The 19,020-nt window shown below is 44.6% G+C and overlaps 1 protein-coding gene across 1 annotated transcript in view; it reads right to left on the reverse strand.

Annotated features, from left to right (window-relative positions):
• Positions 1-7,190: 7,190 nt before the first annotated feature.
• Positions 7,191-19,020, reverse strand: part of LOC118214626 (ephrin-B2a-like) — a 24,501-nt gene continuing 12,671 nt past the window's right edge. The window contains exons 3-5 of the mRNA XM_035394743.1: positions 14,024-14,116; positions 12,727-12,837; positions 7,191-10,932 (exon numbers count right to left, since the gene is read on the reverse strand). Of these exons, the coding sequence (XP_035250634.1) occupies positions 10,529-10,932; positions 12,727-12,837; positions 14,024-14,116 (608 nt within the window). The 3' untranslated portion in view covers positions 7,191-10,528. The remainder of the gene's footprint in view (positions 10,933-12,726; positions 12,838-14,023; positions 14,117-19,020) is intronic.

Raw genomic sequence — 19,020 nt, forward strand, 5'->3', positions numbered from 1 at the left:
CTGAAGTGTGCTCTCTACCTTTAGTGCACCAGAACTATGGTCCCCAGACTGGAAGAAAAGTCTGTGCTTATTCATCTTCTGTTTAGCCAGAGCTTACCTACACCAAAATAGCTTGCTGACTGCAGGGGTTTCACTGGAAGCTGTGAACTTCAAGTGAAGCCAGTCTGACTATCAGTCTCACCTGTCCCAATCTATCTATCTATCCCTCTGTCTCCTCTTTCTTCCTCCATCTTTCCCTCTTTCTCCCTCTGCCCCGTTCTCATCTGCTCTTCTCCCCTCTAAACCACTCAAACTGTCTTTATCTCTCCCTCTATGACCCATGCCCTCCACGATCATGTGCATTGACTCACACACACACTCACATGCACACGCACACACACATGCACATGCACACACACATACACACACACACACACCCTACCCACAGTTCCACTGAGAGAGAGGAGGGAAATTAAAATCAGCACACCACCCTCCCATTCTACTCTTACGAAAAACATCCCATCCTCTGCTCCTATCCCTCCTGAAAAACACCCCAGGATTGGAGCTTGAAGGTGATTTTTAATGGCATTTCATGCTGCTTCTTTTTGAGTGCTGAGGCAGTTTCCATTCCTGCTCTTTAGACACCTTTCATTCTTTTATTGGAGAAAGATGAGAACCTGTCAATCTCTCTTCCACCCTGCCACCAGGCTTCTTCCACCCCTCTTTCTTTCTCAGCTATGAATTTCTGCTCTGTTCTTCTGTATCTTCAGCCTTGCACTGCCTCAAAGCCACTGACCCATGTGACCCCTTGACTGCCTCTGAATTGGTCAACAAACTTTGAAGAGTCTTGACTTCCTCTTCTGAAGCACTCCCCCTCCCTCCTCTGTTTAAAATAAAAAAGCTTTTAAAAATTGGAGACATCTTCGGGTGCTTATATGCCAATGAAGGATGGAAGATGCGTGTTTTTAGCAGCTGCAGAGACTGAAAAATCACCACTGTGTACAGATCCGCCCCCCACCCCACCCCCTATCTCCCGGGGCTGTGTGTGGTAGCTCCTCCCATAGAACTCTCTGGAATCATCCTGTCTCACGCCAAGGCCTTATCCAGATCACCACCAAAGCATATCGTCTTTTGGGCACAATGCCCCCCGCCACCCCCTTATCTGCTGCAGGTAACAGGTAAAATGTCAGATAAGCAACCCTTAAATATACCTGCCTGCTTTACACACTCTTTCCACCTGAGGCAAGACCCCCACCCAAGGGCATTGCACACGGATGTAGCATCAAGTTCATGTACACATGTACACATGTAGGATTCTTGCTTGCTGAATAAGCTTACTCTACAGGGTTGGAGTCCTGATCGATGTGGTCACTTCTGGCACTACGATCCTTACTTCACTCTAGTGTTTCTTTTGCGCCTCTACATCATGAAACCTATGCACTTGTTGTACGTCGCTCTGGATAAGAGCGTCTGCTAAATGCCTATAATGTAATGTAATGTAATGTAACATGGAAGAACATCGCGGGAAAACTAAAATTCACTACCTCCATGCACAATAATCCTTTAGCACACACTGCCCATACCCCCCGTTGAGAATTCAGTTCATTGGTTACATTCCAAATTTCAACCCAACCACCCCCACCACCACCACCCCCACCCCCAACCCCACCTCCGCCACTAGCGCTGCATATGCACCCGGGATATTTTCACCCGCTAATTAACCCCAGATATTTTTACCTGCGTCTCACTGGGAGAGAGTGATTGCAATGACAGGTTTCTCATGGGCAGGGCCTGGCTCAGCTGCTGCTGGGTAAACAGCCAGAGGAGCCTGTTCCCACAGTTACGCGCCTCTGATGAGAATTTAATTACCGCTCACTCAGGGACACCCAAGGGTGCAAATCCATCCAAGGGAATTAACTTCCAGAGACATCATTCTTCTACAGACATCAATTCTGAGACATAAGGTCTTAGAGAAGTGAAAGTCGGGATATCAAGATGCTCTCCTTGGCTCTCATTTAATTCATAGTTTCTTGTCTGATTGCCATACACCCAACATGACAAAACAACAGGTTGTGATGTTGGTTAGCATTTTCCTCCTGCCCCTAACCCCTCCAGTTCCCCTCCCTCAGTGCACCCCCACTTCCCTTCCTGATTCAACAGCGAGTGCTGACTGCATCTCCTAACCAAACAAATGTTAAGATGGAGGTTATTATAATGGTCAGAGAACCTGCCCACTCCTGCAGTATTATCATATTGAATTTTATGAGGGTAGCAGGGTCTGTTTTCATGAAGCTCGCAGGAATGATCTGGGCCTGTATTCTCAGAGAGTCTCAGAGCAGCAGCACTGATCTAGGATCAGGTTTTACTTGATTGTATCCCAACCTTATCCATTATAAGCTAAAAAGGCAACACTGATCCTAGATCAGCAATAGCATAGGAATGCATACTCAAGAGGGGTACTGGCAGAGAGGAGACTGGCATGGGGATACATATTCAAAACTTACTCTGCTTTTACTCAATACTTACTCAATACTTGCTTCATATTTAGGGCCTGTGACAAAACCCGGCAGTTCTTCATAATCTGTATAGAAACCCATTTAGAAAAACAGTTAGAACAGCCCATATTAAACACTGAATGGCAAAATAGATAGCTTGCATGTCTGTAAGCTTCAGCACCAACATGGTGCACTTTGTGATCCCTTCCTACACCTGTATTTACCTGAGACCAATCAATGCCCGAATAGACACAGGTGAAGGTCAAATTAAATGCCTGAGACAGGCGAAACAGCCACACCTCTGAAAGTCTAAAATTACACCCTGCTACCCAGGTGCAATAGAACTAGTGCTAGTTATACTGAGAAGGCCTGCAGATGTTCATTTAAAAGCTATGAAGTCGAGATCCTGATTGGTCAGTACATGGTCATACCTGCAGCTCATTATGAAGGTGTTACCATTTCTGCCAACATTACTCAGACAAACACACACACACACATACAGCGCCACAAACATAGACACCAAGAGCCTATCCACGAGGGTTTTATCATGAACTGTATTTGCCCGTGTTGGTCCATTCAACAGAGCAGAGTAAATGAGATAATCAATGTTCCTTTCCTGGGAAAATTAGTGTTGGTTAAGCAAAGGCAGCACTGGCTAATCTAAACAGGACTTAGTGCCTCGGCTGCCTGCAGGTTTTAAACTATGGGTGGGTGAGGCCCAGAGATGGCTCTGCCATGGGAATGTATGTGTCATCTTGTTTTCCTTAACAAAAGCGGTATAAGAATGTGGTATTTGTTCCCTTTAATATCACACAGTTGCATCTCCGCAGTGTCAGTATAATGGGGATTCAACCCCATAATGAATATTCATAAATTTGCCTACATTCACATATTTTAAAGGGACACTTTTTTAATCCAAATTTTCAGGTGACCCTATCCTCAAATCAGGTGACCCTACACGGGGTCACAACCCGCAGTTTTGGAACCCCTGTCTTATGACATCACAAGGGTAAACTGTTAGTATTTCTAGGACACCACAAAGCTGCTCTGACACAAGGTTGTTAGTGCACTGTTACAGACACCAGGCCTAGAGTGTAATGTGGCCTCTATTGAACCTTGGGGTAAACTCTAATATGCCATGTCTGGGGTAGATGAAGTAAGGCTCCCTGGGGTCCAGAACAGAAATGCATGTGTATGGGAAACATGCCCTAGTTAATAAAGGCCTAGGAGCGAAAGCATTGAAAGATTTACACACCTTAATGGCATGATATTAGATACTTAGTGCCACCAAAATATTTTAGAGCAGGACAATATTATGACAAACACCCTCTACACTTGCCCACATAAAGACCAATGAAAAAGAGAAATAATAATGACAATGTAATATTAAATCCAATTTCAGTTTATTCTTTATTCTCACACACTTTCTCTCAGGTAACATGCACCACTCACTCACTAAATGTGGATCCATCAAGCCCTCTGTTAAAGAAGCAATGATGGGGCTCATCAGAAGAGCTGGTGAGTTTAGCCCTGCTAACGGCACACCCAGTCCCACTCCCCATCACATGGCTCCACTCCACTGACCCTGGAGGAGCACTAGAATGAGTCCAGCGGCTAATTTCCCCTCTCTTCAGCGGGGTTTTGAAGACTTACGTCCCATCGTCACAACACATTAACCTCTCATTAGTGTTCTTTAATCACTGTGCCAAAGAGCTAATTTGCTGATTTATATTCATATATGCAAAAATATTAGCTCCAGGAATGCAAAACAATGCAAATGGAAAAAATTGCCTTGTTCTTGTGTCTTTTATTTCCGTGGGAATGAATTATAATCTCACTAATTCCACTTTAGTCATGCTCTATAAAGCATTAGAAAATAATGACAAAAATAATAAATAATAATAAGAGCACAACCTGAAGACCAAGATGAAAGGTCCTTCTTTGTTTAGCAGTAATATAGAGCCTGTACGCATAAATTAAAAATAAATACAAATCTGGCTTTTCTCTTTCTCGGGCTCTTTAAAAGCCCAGATAAGACCAAGTGCAGTCATCATTGCGAGCTCTAAGGAGCCCTGACACAGAGACTTTTTCTTCTTAATGATGTTTCACACAGTTGAATTTGGTAAGCCTAAGGTCTGGCCTATGTTTTTGACATTTCTCAGCCCCATAATGCCTTTCTGCACTTTCATTGGCACAGCTCTGGTCCTTATTCTGACAAATCCCAGTAACACTCTCCAACAGCAATCAAAAGCCTAGAATCAAGACTAGATACTGAAAGCTCTTATACTTGCAGTAAAGAAACAATTGAATATACCAAACTAATCAGAGACACCTGTGAAGCCATTCTTCACAAACATTATGGCACCCTGAAATGGGAAGGCTATGTATAAAAATCACTGTTATTTCTATATGGTGAAACCAAGACCCTGTAATACCCTGTAATGAAAACGGAGAATCTGCACTTTAACGACTTATGAATTGGTTGATCACGAATGTAAAATTATGGAATACAGAGCAAAATCAAGAAAAAATATGACTTTGTCCCAAACATTATGGAGCTCACTATATATATGCTTGCAATGCAGGAGCTTTTCAAAGTGTATTTGTTTGTAGGTTGCCTGCAGATTTTCCACAGTGTGTGATGTTTTTAAGTATATGACTACCATTGAAAAACTTTTAATCTTCCTTCCCAAAGCAAAGGCTATGCATACGAGCGTGTGTGGGGGGCTAGAGGGAATATAGATTTGGTGTGTGGTAGTGACTATTTGTTGATCAGAAGATGCAGTTATTTTACTGACAGATTTTTGGTAAGGAAAAATAAGATGTAGGCTCTAGTAAATCTGGATATGTGCATACAAGATTTTTTTTTTTTTTTTTTTTTTTTTTAAGTTAATCATTCATTCATTCAGGCTTTTGTTTATTCTTTATTCTAACAGGGCAGAAACATTCATAGCTTTGTTATGTTGGCCACCAAGGTGAAAGGAAGAAAGCAGATAATAATTAGATACAGTATGGTAAGTTAAGGACCTGATGCTTTATCTAATTATCTAATTCTGCACTCTTTAAGTTTTGAAAAGCACATGATAACAGCTGCCCCATTGCCAAGTACACAGAAGGTAATCTGAGGACTGCACTCAGTCCGGAAACTGTCTCAAATTTAAGAAGGATTTTTTAAAAATGGTAGCTAAGTTCACTGCTCTTCTCCAGCACAGAAGTTTTAATTAGAGCAGAGCATCAGTCTGGGCCTTCTGCACTGCACACCATGACACAGGGTTGCCTTGGTGACAGCGAGGACCTCATCTATGAGGCGTGTAATTGGCCGTTCCTCTAAATCCTAATGGGGCTAAATTAGAGACCAGCAAAGGCTGGCTTCTGCTCCAGCTTGCTTCCTCCCACCTAAGATATATATTTTTAAAAAAAACAGCATTTCTCAGTAGAATAAATCACAAAAAAGCTTGAAGCAAATTATGAAGCTTAAATGGATTTCTGTGAACCGAGGGAAGTGGTCAGGAGTTTGTGATATGAGAGAGAGAGAGAGAGAGACAGAGGGGGGGTGGGGCAGAAGTTTGACCTGTACTTATTTTGAGAGAAATCTGTGGAGTCATTTTGCTTTGAACCAAATCTGTCCATATCTTCAAAACTGTGGCTAAACACAACCCCGAGGCCAATCACAGTAGGGCTGTTCTCTTATCCATTCCAATCACATTTGCCCCAACCATTCCTGTACTTAGAAACACCTGAGTGAGCAGGCCAATTCCCACTTTTTCCTGATGAAAACACAAGTATGAGTCGAGTGTGTTATGTAATGCTGTTTTAGTGTACCGCACACGACTGTTTAATTGCACTTAAATAGGTGCAGGTGATGCTATGATTTAAATAATTGCAATAGTAAGGTTTCAGGAAATGTTTAGCAAAGTGTACCTGTGAAGGAGTGGGAGTTTTGGGAGACCAACCGCGACTGAACAGGGGGTTCTTTAAGCTATTAACCAGAGGTAAAATAGCCACAAAGTCTCAAGAGACAAGGGAAAGGAAAACAATACTCCTTAGGGAGAGTATCCCAAAGAAAAGCTCTACACAACCCACGTACTGGGTAAAAAAAAAAAAAAACTAAAGCTTAAGGAGTATGAAAATAAAACTGCTTTACCTTTACCTTTACCTTTACCTTTACCTTTACCTTTACCTTTACCTTTACCTTTACCTTTACCTTTACCTTTACCTTTACCTTTACCTTTACCTTTACCTTTACCTTTACCTCGCTTGACAGAATACCGGCTCTCATGCAACATAAGTGACACTGAAGCAAAGCTTATCAGCTTGCTTGGGGTTTAAATAGAACGCCAACAGGTGCAAATTGTAAAAAGAAAATTTGCACGTGTATAATTCAATCAACTCAATGGCCGTAATAACTGAAGAAAAGGCGCATGAAAAAACCAATGGCCGTAATAACTGAAGAAAAGGCGCAGGAAGGAAAAGAAATGGTGGCATCAGCCAAAACCATGACAGTACCTGGCTAAACAGAAATATCTAGGTCCCTAACTATTGTATCCCATCTGAATGTGCATGATCATATCTTACACTTTTAAATGCTGCTGCTTACTTATGCGATTGAGGATATTTAATTTGTGTGTGTGTGTGTGTGTATGTGTGTGGTGTGTGTGTAAAAAAGAGAGAGAGAGAGAGAGAGAGAGAGAGAGAGAGAGACCATTTCCATATTTCCATAGGAAAAACATTTTATTGAAAAACCATTTCCGCTTGTAACAGACAGGTGGAATGTGTGTCATTATTCACAGCCTTGGTGGGCAGGACTAAAATCCACCTAGAACCCATAACAGACTAAAGAAACCTGGGAGGTTTGTACAACTCAATCATAATACTGTTACTTACAAACTGGACAAAAAACTTAAACAAATAAAATAAAAAATAAAAACAAATTAAATAAATATTTATGGTACACACCTATGGCACAAATATGCAGCAGTCGGTTTGGCAAGTTTTTTTTTTCTTTTTTAAACCAAATTTCCATGAAACAGTGCAAAAGGGGGGATGGAAGGGTACAGGCTTTCTGATGAGCTCTAGCTAAAATACATAGCAAAAGATTCAAATTTTATACAAAACATCTTACTTAGGAGTTTATAAAAAAAATTGTCAGGTTTCGTTTTCTGTATTTACACAAGCTGGTAACCAAAAAAAGTACATAGTTTTCATGTTGTGTCTCTTGTTTTTCTCTTTTTTTCCACATTGATTTTTTAAAAGGTGAATAAGGCTATCGTAACAACCCAGGTTCAATATACAATACAAACGTTAACGTATATACAATATTTTAACTACAGATGTACGGTGCAAATTTCAGAGTCAAGTGACCAGGGTTGACCATAAGAGCAAGGCATTTTACAAACAGCCTGAAGACGCAATGCCCAGCTAACTATCAACATCATCGTAATATTGCAGCGAATTCCATCATGCTGATAAAACGTCACAGCAGCATCACTAGAATGGTATGTGCTTGCTGGGTAAGGTCTTCAGATTTAAAGAAACTAATAAGATTGTCATATTCTGCCCCAGTTGGACAGGAACCCAACAGCAGTTTTTTTTTTTTTTCGTTTTTTCGTTTTTCTGTTTCCGTTTTTTCCTTTAGTAATCAACCAGATGCATTTTGTTTCAAACATTTGTTTTTTTTTCACAGTTTACCTCTTAACTACAGCACACAGTCAAACAAGATACTGAAGGGACCAATTTAGGAAAATAATACCAATTGAAAGCAAAACAATGAACAGTAGGTTCACATAATGAGATTTTCCATCATTACCATAAGAACACTTTTTATATCTTTTTTAATTGCTAAAAACCAAAACACGGATAAAAATTGCATATTTGCAGGTTTTGCAGCCGCAACAGAGGCGCAATTTCAGGTCACAAAAGGCTTTGTAATGTGGTAAGTCATGTTCTCAATGAAGGAATGAGAGAATATGCGTGTCTCTGAATATTGACGGTAAGCGACAGTGAAATTTTCCACACTCATCCATTCAGTTTCTTCTTTGTTGCTTGTTTTTTAATACAGACAGTCATACAGGTGTGAGGAATAAAATGAAGTTTGCATGACAGATACAAAAATAGCTGTGTTTTGTTTGACATGAGGTGGTAAGTATACACACACACACACACACACACACACACAACAGGCACACACATGCACACACACACACACACACACACTCATACACATAAACAAGCACACAAGCATAGAAAACTACTAAGGAAAGCCCCACAGGGAATTGTGGGAATTTTTTTCCAATAATCCCCTGGGAAAGAGTGGGATCAGTGGTCTGTGCCAGTGTGATGCTTTGCTCCTTTCTGACCCTCTGTAGAGCTCAGAGTTCTGTTCTGCCAAGAGACTTTTACATCGACTTTACCTATTCTGGATCAAGGACATGTTTCTGACACCCCCCCCCCCCCCTCTTCTCCAGCTCTGTGTTTAAAAATTCAGCTTAGACATAATGGGGGGCTGTTAAAATGTGAATGAAAACTAATGTTAATCATAAAAACCTAGCTTGCATAAATGTGCATTTGCCATAAATTATTTACTTTCATACACACTCAACCTCAAAAAAACGTCACAGGTGCTATGTATCATAAATAGTCATCTTTTTTATTTTAATTGTATCTTTTTATTCCTTGTCTGTTCAAATCTCTCCTTTAAAAGGGTACATCAATCTGCAAAGAATGGTGAACATAAAAACAATGTTAATGTGAGCGAGTTTGTGACTGGCTTTCCTGTGCTTTGTGTCGAGCACCTCCCTCTTTGCTCACAGATACACAGACTGCTCAGTACCCTGGGCTATGCTCAGCTAGAGTAGGGCTCCATTCCTCTGTGAGCGAACTGCAGTAAGGCAAGGTTTTAATTAAGGTTACTGCCTGTACCAACAACTCCTACAGATGCCATTCCCCTTCACTTGTAATTGAGTTCTCCAACCACAGGGGGAAAACAATGAGGTCATCTGTACAATATTCCGAAGCCTAACTCAAAACACTTCGTAAGCTTGGATTGGTTGCTTTACGGCAGCATCCAATAAAACGCAGGTCTCACCATCTTGTCGTCCCGCCCCCTGCTCCCAGTGCTTCCTGTACTTAGAGGACAGGTCTGTTCCTCATCTGGTCCAATCAGTTAACGCCCCTCAGGCTTCTTCGCCCACCCCTCTGCGTTTGCAAGCCATGGACACCGTGTCATCGTGACACAGGTCATCTCTGCGTGTCTACACAATGTGTGAATAGCACGTGTATACGAGTGGGACAAATCCATGATAATTTAGAGGTCTAAAAAGAATCTGGATGCGGCAATTGAAATGGGAAGTACATTTATGAAAACATTTCATTAAAAAAACAAAAAAACTTTAAACCTTCAAGTAACAATGGTGAGGAAAACAAATCAACACTAAAAATCAATGGAGGACAGTGAGGATGGGAAGAAAAGAAGGTCCTGAAGCAGTGAAGTGATTAAGAATGAGCAAAAGTGTTTATGGGCGAGAGTGCTTTCCGTGAGACAGGAAGTGCGGAGAGCATGGCGTAAACGTCCAGACGTCACTCTCCGTTTTTATCCTTCCCATCTTAGATTCCCAGAATGTCTCACGAAAAAAAAAAAACTAAAATGAGTTTGTGGCTAGCCAATCCGCTCATTTTGTTTCTTCCTCTCTGAGTCTTTCTTTCTTTCTCTCTCTCTTTGCCATCCTTTTCCAGGCATAGAGGTGTAGTAGAGTCACTTTCCTTTTTTTGGGGGGAGGGGGGAGTTCAAGAGAGAGGCGACAGGGGCCTCTTTTTCCTCTGCCCTCCCCACGAGCACCCTGTTGTATCCCGGGCGCCGGCCGTGACGCCCAAACAAGCAGGCGCGGGGGAGCACCCCCACACCCACACAGCGGCCCTCCAGGAGCTCTCGCAGACCACCGGATTTACAGTCATCACACTAAGCATTATAATAATATTAATAACAATCATAGGAATAATAACAATAATAATAGTGAAACAAGGTGGTCAGTGGCCAGCAGCCCCGGCTGTGTGCGAGTTCAGACCTTGTAGTAGATGTTGGCGGGGCTCTGGGGGGGCATCTCCTGCACGATGTAGACGGGGTGCCCGTAGTCCCCGCTCACCTTCTCGTAGTGCGGGCAGAAGACGCTGTCTGCAGTCCTGAGCGGGATGATGATGTCGCTGGGCTCCGAGCCGTTGTTGTTGCCGCCGGCGCTTCCGCGCTTGGGCGTGGCCAGCGTGCTGAGCGACAGCGTGGTGGAGTGCTGCGGGGAGTGCTTGCGGTGCCGTCTCCTGTACTTCAGAAGCAGCAGCACCAGCATGATGATGATGATGATGAAGATGACGCTGCCCGACGCGATGCCGGCGAACAGCGCCACCTCCGAGCCGATGATGCTGGACGGCTTCCCGCCGTTGCCGCTCGTGTCGCCCCTCTGACGCGCGTCTGCAGGGAGAGAACGAGAGCAGCAAGTGAATATATGACTACTGCAGAGAGAGAAGAGGATAGAGGGAGAGAGAGAGAGGGAAACAGATAGAGGGAGAGAGGGAGGGAGAGAGAAAAAGAGATAGAGGGAGAGAGGTAAGGAGAGAGAGAGAGGGAAACAGATAGAGGGAGAGAGGGAGGGAGAGAGAGAAAGAGATAGAGGGAGAGAGGGAAGGAAAGAGGGAGACAGAGAGAGAGATAGAGGGAGAGAGGGAGGGAGAGAGAGAAAGAGATAGAGGGAGAGAGGGAGGGAGAGAGAGGGGGGGAGGGGGAGGGGCAGGGAGACATAAAGGCACCTGAATTTTTTTTGCTCATATCCGTTTTTATATTATGATCATCGTTATGTTTGTATTGTAAACATTATGGCATAGTTAGGTATTTAAAATTTCATATTGTATTCCTTCTTTATATTCTTGGCAGTATGTCTCCAGTTTTCCTGCCAAAATTGAACTGTGATAGAGAGAGAGAGAGTGAGAGAGAGAGAACACAACTCAGTAGAAACAGAGTTGAAAGTAATTGAGTGAGTGAAAGCACATCTCTGCACAGGGAGAGGAGAACAGACAAACCGAGTGAAAGGAATCACTTCTAATGTGGACGACTGGGAAGGAGGTCCTCAACAGAGGATGACCAGAAAGAAATGCACTGTACCATCTCACAGCCCACAACCCATCGCAATTCCTGCACAATAGGTGAGGTCAGCAGGAAAATGGGAGGAGCTCCAGGAAGGCTCACATACAGCGCTCAGTTCCAAGCCCACCCACACGACTGTAACCTTCCTTTACCGCTGTTTATCCATCTCTATGCTACAGGTCACAAAAAGGTTGCCGTTGTCATGGTGAGGCAGCACTCGAGAAACATTAGTGTGTCTCACCGCTTCTCCCTCAGGGCAAGTTTGGGTTTTGTTTTTGCCTAGTCAAATTCAGCAGCCAAACCTGTTAGGCTTGAATTAAACGTTGGACGTCTTACAAAGATACATTAAAACCCCAGCGAGAATGTTCGGTCTGAACTCTGGGTCTGAACGCTTGGGGCCATGAGAGGGAATGCTCATGCAGGCATTTACGCAAAGTAAAGACAACCCAGCAGTCTTCCCCCACACCAGAGCACAGGCTGAATAGTGTTTCCCTCATGAGTCCCCAACCACAGGGTCTGCTGGAGTCCCCTACCCTGTTCCGTTGGTTTTCTTTGTTTTTCAACATTAATTGATCAATTAAAGCAGCTGTTTACACATCACCTTACTTGATTTATGGGAAAAACAAAAGTAGATCCTGTGACTGTCAATGACCAGGGTAGGGTACCCCTGCTCTATGTACTTGGAATAGCCGTTTAAAGGTTAAATGGGGGGGCACAGGGGTGTGGCTAGTTACCCACGTGTGCCCACTCAGTGTGGTCCAGCAGCGCAGCAGGCCGGAATAATGATGTGCGGGCTGCACAGGTCAGGGCCTTCCCACTTTTTAGCTCATTTCAGAAATTGAGATTTTATTTCCAAATGTAACTGCAGTTTAATAAAGATAAGAGCTCCATGCAATATGCCAAGAGTACAAGCGCAAGAGCACAAGAAAGTGATTGGAAAGCTTTCCAGAGAAATTCAGCTTTCCACAAAGAAAGGGTGAGACTACAGAGGCGAAAGACTCGTCTCCCTCTCCCACACACACACACACACACACACACACTTCATCATCTCCCTTGTCAGGCATGAATAGGTACATAATTAATAAGTGCCCCTCCCCCCCTCTCCGAATGACAGAAAGGACATACCGTGCGTATCCACCTCATTTCCATTACTGATTGGATCCTTCTCCCCTCCCCCTGGGTACTTGGGGGGGTACCTGGTGGGGTACTCTTTGGGTGAAATTGGATCAGTAGCACCTGGAAGAGAGACAAACACTAAATATAGGTCCAGTCATGACAAAGCCATTTGTTACTTCTCTACTATTTTAAACTAACGATGATATCATCATCGTCTTCTGCCTACAGCCTGTTCTGATGTCTATGGTCTCTGGGAAATGCCTCAGTAGTAATTATGTGATTTACTAATAATCGTCATTTTCATTAATTAGCAGAGAAAGTAATTAGAATCCTTTGCCGGCGCCACAGTAAGCCACAGTGCAGAAGTGCGGGTTTCAACATGAGACACAGTAGCATTAATTCTGCACTTTATTAGCATCACACAGAACCGCTACCCAAGAGTAATACCATAATGCAACACTAATAATGGATATAATAAGAGATTTTTTTTAAATAGCTGTTCATTAGTTTGGTGAATTTGTTTTCCTATTTGTATACCTATTTGTATTGTTATCATGTTGTTCACCATCACACTTATCAAAATCAGACTCTGTTCACAGGTCATACTGTTCAGCTGTATAAAATATTAAATATGCATTTATGCATCATAATGGCAGGGTGGTATTGATTATAAACGCACTGGCAGCGGCAGTAAAGCAAGCTCAGTTTCGGGTGAGGTAAGGGCGCGGCTGCGCTCTGCGTCAGGGGTTTAGCGAGAGAGGGGCGGGCCGAGCACTCGGGGGGGGGGGGGGGGGGGGGATTGGGCCGGGACAGCTGTCCCAGCTCCAGGGGAGCTGTCCGCATGACATTCCGATTTCAGAGCGGCGAGATGACGGGGGCTGGAGCGGGGTCTGCGCTCAGCGTCAGTCTGTCACGCGGCACAGGAACCCGCCACGCACGCTGTTCCTGTTTCCACACGGCAACCAGCCCTGCCGCCATCTCCCAGAGCGCACCGAGTACTCGCCATGTACCATTTATTAGCATTTGTCTTTATTTCTTGTACCATTACTAACTGCTGTGGTATGCCCTGGCACTGAAGTACAACTCAACTCTGAGAGTGAAGAACACACAAAAAACACGGCAGAGAAAAAGGGGGTAAGAAGAGGTAGAGAGGGTAAGAACAGGGAGGGTAAGAAGAGGTAGAGAGGGTAAGAACAGGGAGGGTAAGAAGAGGTAGAGAGGGTAAGAACAGGGAGAGTAAGAAGAGGTAGACAGGTGCCCGCAGACATGGAGACATCCGGAATAAAGACCTTGACGCTGTACTTACTCTGACCCACTTTCATGACGATCTTCATGGATTTGGTCTTGCACACTCCTCCCTCCTGGTTATCCAGGCCTTCCACGGTGCTGTTAGACGTAGCTGAGAGCAAGAAGGAGAGAAAGAGGATCATGACCACGGGAGACCAGTCAGAATTAAGCAGGAGCGCTGCGATGAGGGGTGGGGGGTGGGGGGTGGGGGGTGGGTGGGGGCACGGGGCTGCGTTTCTAATTAGTGTTACTAATAAAAGACACGCCCCGCTATCTGAGTGGCGTCTTCACAGGAGACACGTCTGCACTTGAAGTGACCGCTGGTTTTTTCCACTCCTTTTTATTTACGCATACAGAAATTTGGAGGCGGTTTCTGTTTGCTGGTCGTCCGCCCTGGTGTGGAGGAATCCCTCGGGCAGATCTGCAGCCTCAAACCGGCTTCTCTGACTAATTAAAGAGGTTCCGCATGTATAATTCAGCAGCACCAACTGGGGGGGGGGGGTTAAAATCAACACCAGCGCCCCGACTCAACACCCCACGAACACAACCCCCTGATCATGTGTATAACTACAACACAGGGAAACACACTTCTGAACAGAGTCCAAAGGCACATATTATGTGCATATTGACTGACCAATCGATCAACTGAACGAGTGATTGGCTGATTGGCTGAGAGCCCACTTCACCTCCACCACAGACACAGACAGAGTATATAAGAGAGAGAGAGAGAGAGAGAGAGAGAGAGGGAGAGAAAGAGAGAGAGAAAGAGGGAGGGTTAAAAGAGTAAACATGGTGAGAGAAATAAGACAGCGACAGAGTTGCAGAGAATGGAACATTTCCTGCCATTAATACCCACTGAAAGACGTGCACTCCACCCAGTTAAAAATCACAAACCCCAGTTACCTCCGCCCAAAAGCCCCACAGACAGATAGCAAATATGTATAAAAAAAACAAATATTAGCAAAAAATAGTACAGGACCCTTTCTTTCTCTCTTTCTCTCTCTCCAACACACACACACACACACATACACACCCAATCTCAACTCCTTCCATAGTGTCTGTTCTCTCTCACAATCTAAGCCAAATTCCAAGTCAGGTGTCTCAGTCTTGCTGTGACGCAACAAAACCATGAATAACACGCAGTACACTAGTGCTAAGTGAGTCAGCTGGCAGTGATTCACACCAAGTGTTCCGCTTCGTTATGCAGGAGACAGGCGTCCATGACAGGTGACCAGGTGAGTGGCCAAATGCATTATCTAGCATTGCAAAAAAAGACTAATTACACTGTGCAGTGAATCAGGCTGCCAAGTCTTTTCATTGAAGCACATTTACCTTAATAAGTGGCATAATTATTTTACTGACAGTAATGAGCTTTTTTGATGATCAAAAAGAAAATCAAGTGCATAGGAACTGAGGTTCCGTGCCCCCTTCTATTCAAAGGCAGAAAAAAAACTTAGCAAAACGTGGGAAATTCTTCAGCAGGTTACCAGCTATTGAATTCTACAACACGCTGGAGAATAGGATTTCATTATAGGAGCATTCCCAAGTATGTACCTTGCCGTTTCAAGTCTACATGATTCCGAGACATAAACTGACTTCAGTCTGGCCTCTGCGTGCCATGGGGGTCACAGACTGAAAGTGTCATGAATACTTCACCGAAGCTTAGAGGGCAGTAAAGACACAAAAACAAGCAGAGCAAACAGAACGCGTGCCTTAAAATCGGGGACACGCCTCCCCCGCAGGCGCATGTGCATGTCAGGGAGCGGAGAGGAAGTGACACAAGCAGCTGCTATGGTGACGTACGGAAGAGAAGGATTTTTTAAAATTTGGAACACATAAATAACTTAGAATGGCACATACACAAGAGTATTTTCCTTGTACTCTACACGCGTAGCATGTGGCTCCAGCAAAGTCATCTCCTGACTGTGGGATGATGTGGGATGATGCAATATTGTGACCCAGCTTTGCGCCGCTGCCCCTAGAGGCCGCAGGAGCCCCACTGCAGCCGATAATCAGTTAGCGAACCATCAGGTCAGTAACACACATCTAATGAGATGCAGGGGCTTAGCTGCCGGCCCGCTGCCAGCGTGCTCTGGCCCACATTTCCCCGTGCGCTATGCTGAGAGGCAGCGCCGCGTGCCCTGCCCTCCCCCTACTGCCCCCACCCCCCACACCAAAGTCCTTTCATCAACCGGAAGAGAATTAAAAAGCAGCTGTTTCTCAGCCATCCCTGTAATCCCCATTAAAAAATCAAGCTCTGTGCTGGCTGGATCCACCCCCTACCTTTGACAGGTCATTCTATGATGTACAAATGAATGTTAATTGGTGACACAGTGTATACGAAATTAAAAGCCCTCCTACAAGCATTGTAGTCTGTCATGTAAATTCTTCCCTTCTCTCTCTCTCTCTCTCTCTTTCTCTCAATCTCTGGACTGAGCTGTATGTAGTTTTTAAGCACATAGTAACACAATCAATGCGCAAAGCTTCTTATAGGCTTTAGATTTTTGTGCGTGCGTGTCTGTATGTGTGTATGTATGTTTCATTAATCCTTAGAAAAATCTGTTGCAAATTACCAGTTTCCAAACATGCATGACATTCACACAAAGACAAGCACACACAGACACCATTAATGTGCTGGTATGTGACTAGACCTCTGTCTGTAGAGCAGGGGAATGCAGAGATCTATACTACGCCAAGTCCCCACACACACCCGCTCTGTTAGTCCACATAAACACACTCTAGCCTAATTCAACACACACTCCCTCCCTGTCAGCACCCATGAACGCACACTACACCAATTCTGCACATACATCCTCTCTGTCAGTACCCATAAACACGCTCTACACCAAGTCTCCACGGACGTCCTCTCTGTCAGGAGCCATAAGCTAATTCAACACACACTCCCTCCCTGTCAGTACCCATGAACGCACTATAAACTAATTCTGCACACACACCCTATGTCAGTCCCCATAAGCACACTCTACACTATGTCTCCACAGACATTCACCTGAAAACAATATAGTCATGCACATTACCTCAGTTATAAAAACAAAACCAAGTCTCTTGGTTTTTTTTTAACTCCATTCCATTCTACATGAAACTGTTGTTGAGGCTTGTAACAGAAGTGTGGTTTTTCATGTCCTGTAGTTTGGGGCGTATTTGGCTGGAAACTTCCGTGTCTCTTTAATCTCTCCTGCCACCAGTAAACCGCACACAGACAGAGGATTTTGTTTTGCGCATCTTCCCACCAACTCTTGCTGCTTAGTGTGAAGACAAGACTTGAAGGAAAGAAAAGCAATGTGAGAAAAGAGAGAGAGAAAAAGAGAAAGATATGGGCAGCGGGGCAGGGGTACTAACATAAAGAGAGATAGAGAGCTACTCCAGCCTGAGCGATGGTGAAACGGTAAAGGAACGAGAGCTTTAATGCTCCGTGCCACTTTTCTCTCTGACCACAATCACTCAGACGTCCCCACACATTGTGGAGTTCATTCTCTCATCCACCCTGTCAGTCCCTCCTCCTCCCCAGACCCCGGCCTGCTCGCGCCCTGCACCGGGGCCGGAATTAGCCTATCTGAACACATCTCTCCACCTCTCTCCTCCACACCAGCAGAAGCGTGTGCGGGCAGCGCGGTCCCTGGCACCAGCACAGCAGGGATGCATCACGAAAAAGTCGCGCTCTGAAGGTGACTAACTAGCCTGGGGCGTAGTTGTGACAGGACCCCCCGAAGACGGGGCTCACATACACAGCTCTCTAAGGCTGAGACAGAGCTGCTGCCAGGCTGCCGGTGAAGACCCTGCGGCCTTCTGCCCCTCTCAGTCTCCACGCATGTCCAAGAGGAGAGAGGACCCGGGGCTTCAGAGGTGGAACTCTTCCCATTAGGGGAAATCAATGCTAAGATCGGCATCGGGCTGTGTAACTATGTAACTCATGCAAACACCACCACGCCACCCGTATCCATGCCACATTCCGGGTTTGCAGTCTGCCCACCTCGCAAACACGCCACTCCCCACCATCGCTCACAACATCACTCCAACATCTGCAAACTGTGCCAAGACCAACAGTAACAAACCCCACACCAAAGCAAACTACAGCAACGGGGAAAATATGTATGTGTTACAGCCCAGATAGTTCAGCAGCGCTCTAAGTTGTTTATGGAATATCCCTGTCAGACATTCGTTAGTTCGCTAATTCAAACCAACCACTCTGCCTTTGTGTGCAAGAACTTAATTAATACACAACCGCAATCCAATAAGGAACTATCACAATAGATGCTTGGTGAATAGGCACATCTGTGGAGAGACAAAGGCAGTAAGCGCACTGTGCACGTGTGCATACAGGACATTATATAATCAAATGTCCATAAAAAATCATCATTTTTTCCCTTTTTTGAGAGGGGTTGGGAGCTGTCACACAGATAACAGTTAATTCTGCACTGTTCCTTGTTTTATTTCACCTCCGTTTTCAAAAATCTGTCCTACATCATGCCAATAGAGCAAAGTGAAAAAGGAAAAGTGAATGATATCAGAGTGAGAGATTGAGAGAATGTGCGTGTAACTGAGCATGTGTAAAAGCAAAGCAGAGATGAGAGAGCAGTGCTGGAGAGGCAGCTTTCAGTCTCTCATATCACACATCCTCAGGAGCTCACCCCAGAGGAAACATGGAGAACCCAGGAAAATGCACAGCCAATTTCAGGAGCAGAAAAACAGGGGCAGTAGCAGGTGAACAGGAGTAGGTGAACAGGTGTAGGTGAACAGGTGCAGGGACAGGAGTAGGTGAACAGGTGCAGGGACAGGAGTAGGTGAACAGTATCCGCCTGCTCGTCACGTCTACATGCATATAAGCCATAAAGAGCTGGCCTGTAATAAACCATCTACTGGACATTTTCTCCTGTTTTCCTCTTTATTTTCTGGGCAGCACCACTGCGGGCTGACAGGGTCTGACAAGCTCTGTGTTCCTATTTCTCACGTCACTGGGAAAGGCCCCTAGTGAACGCTTCACTGCGCGACATCGCTGAG

This window comes from Anguilla anguilla, chromosome 15, assembly GCF_013347855.1.
Source record: "Anguilla anguilla isolate fAngAng1 chromosome 15, fAngAng1.pri, whole genome shotgun sequence".
NCBI lineage: Eukaryota > Metazoa > Chordata > Actinopteri > Anguilliformes > Anguillidae > Anguilla > Anguilla anguilla.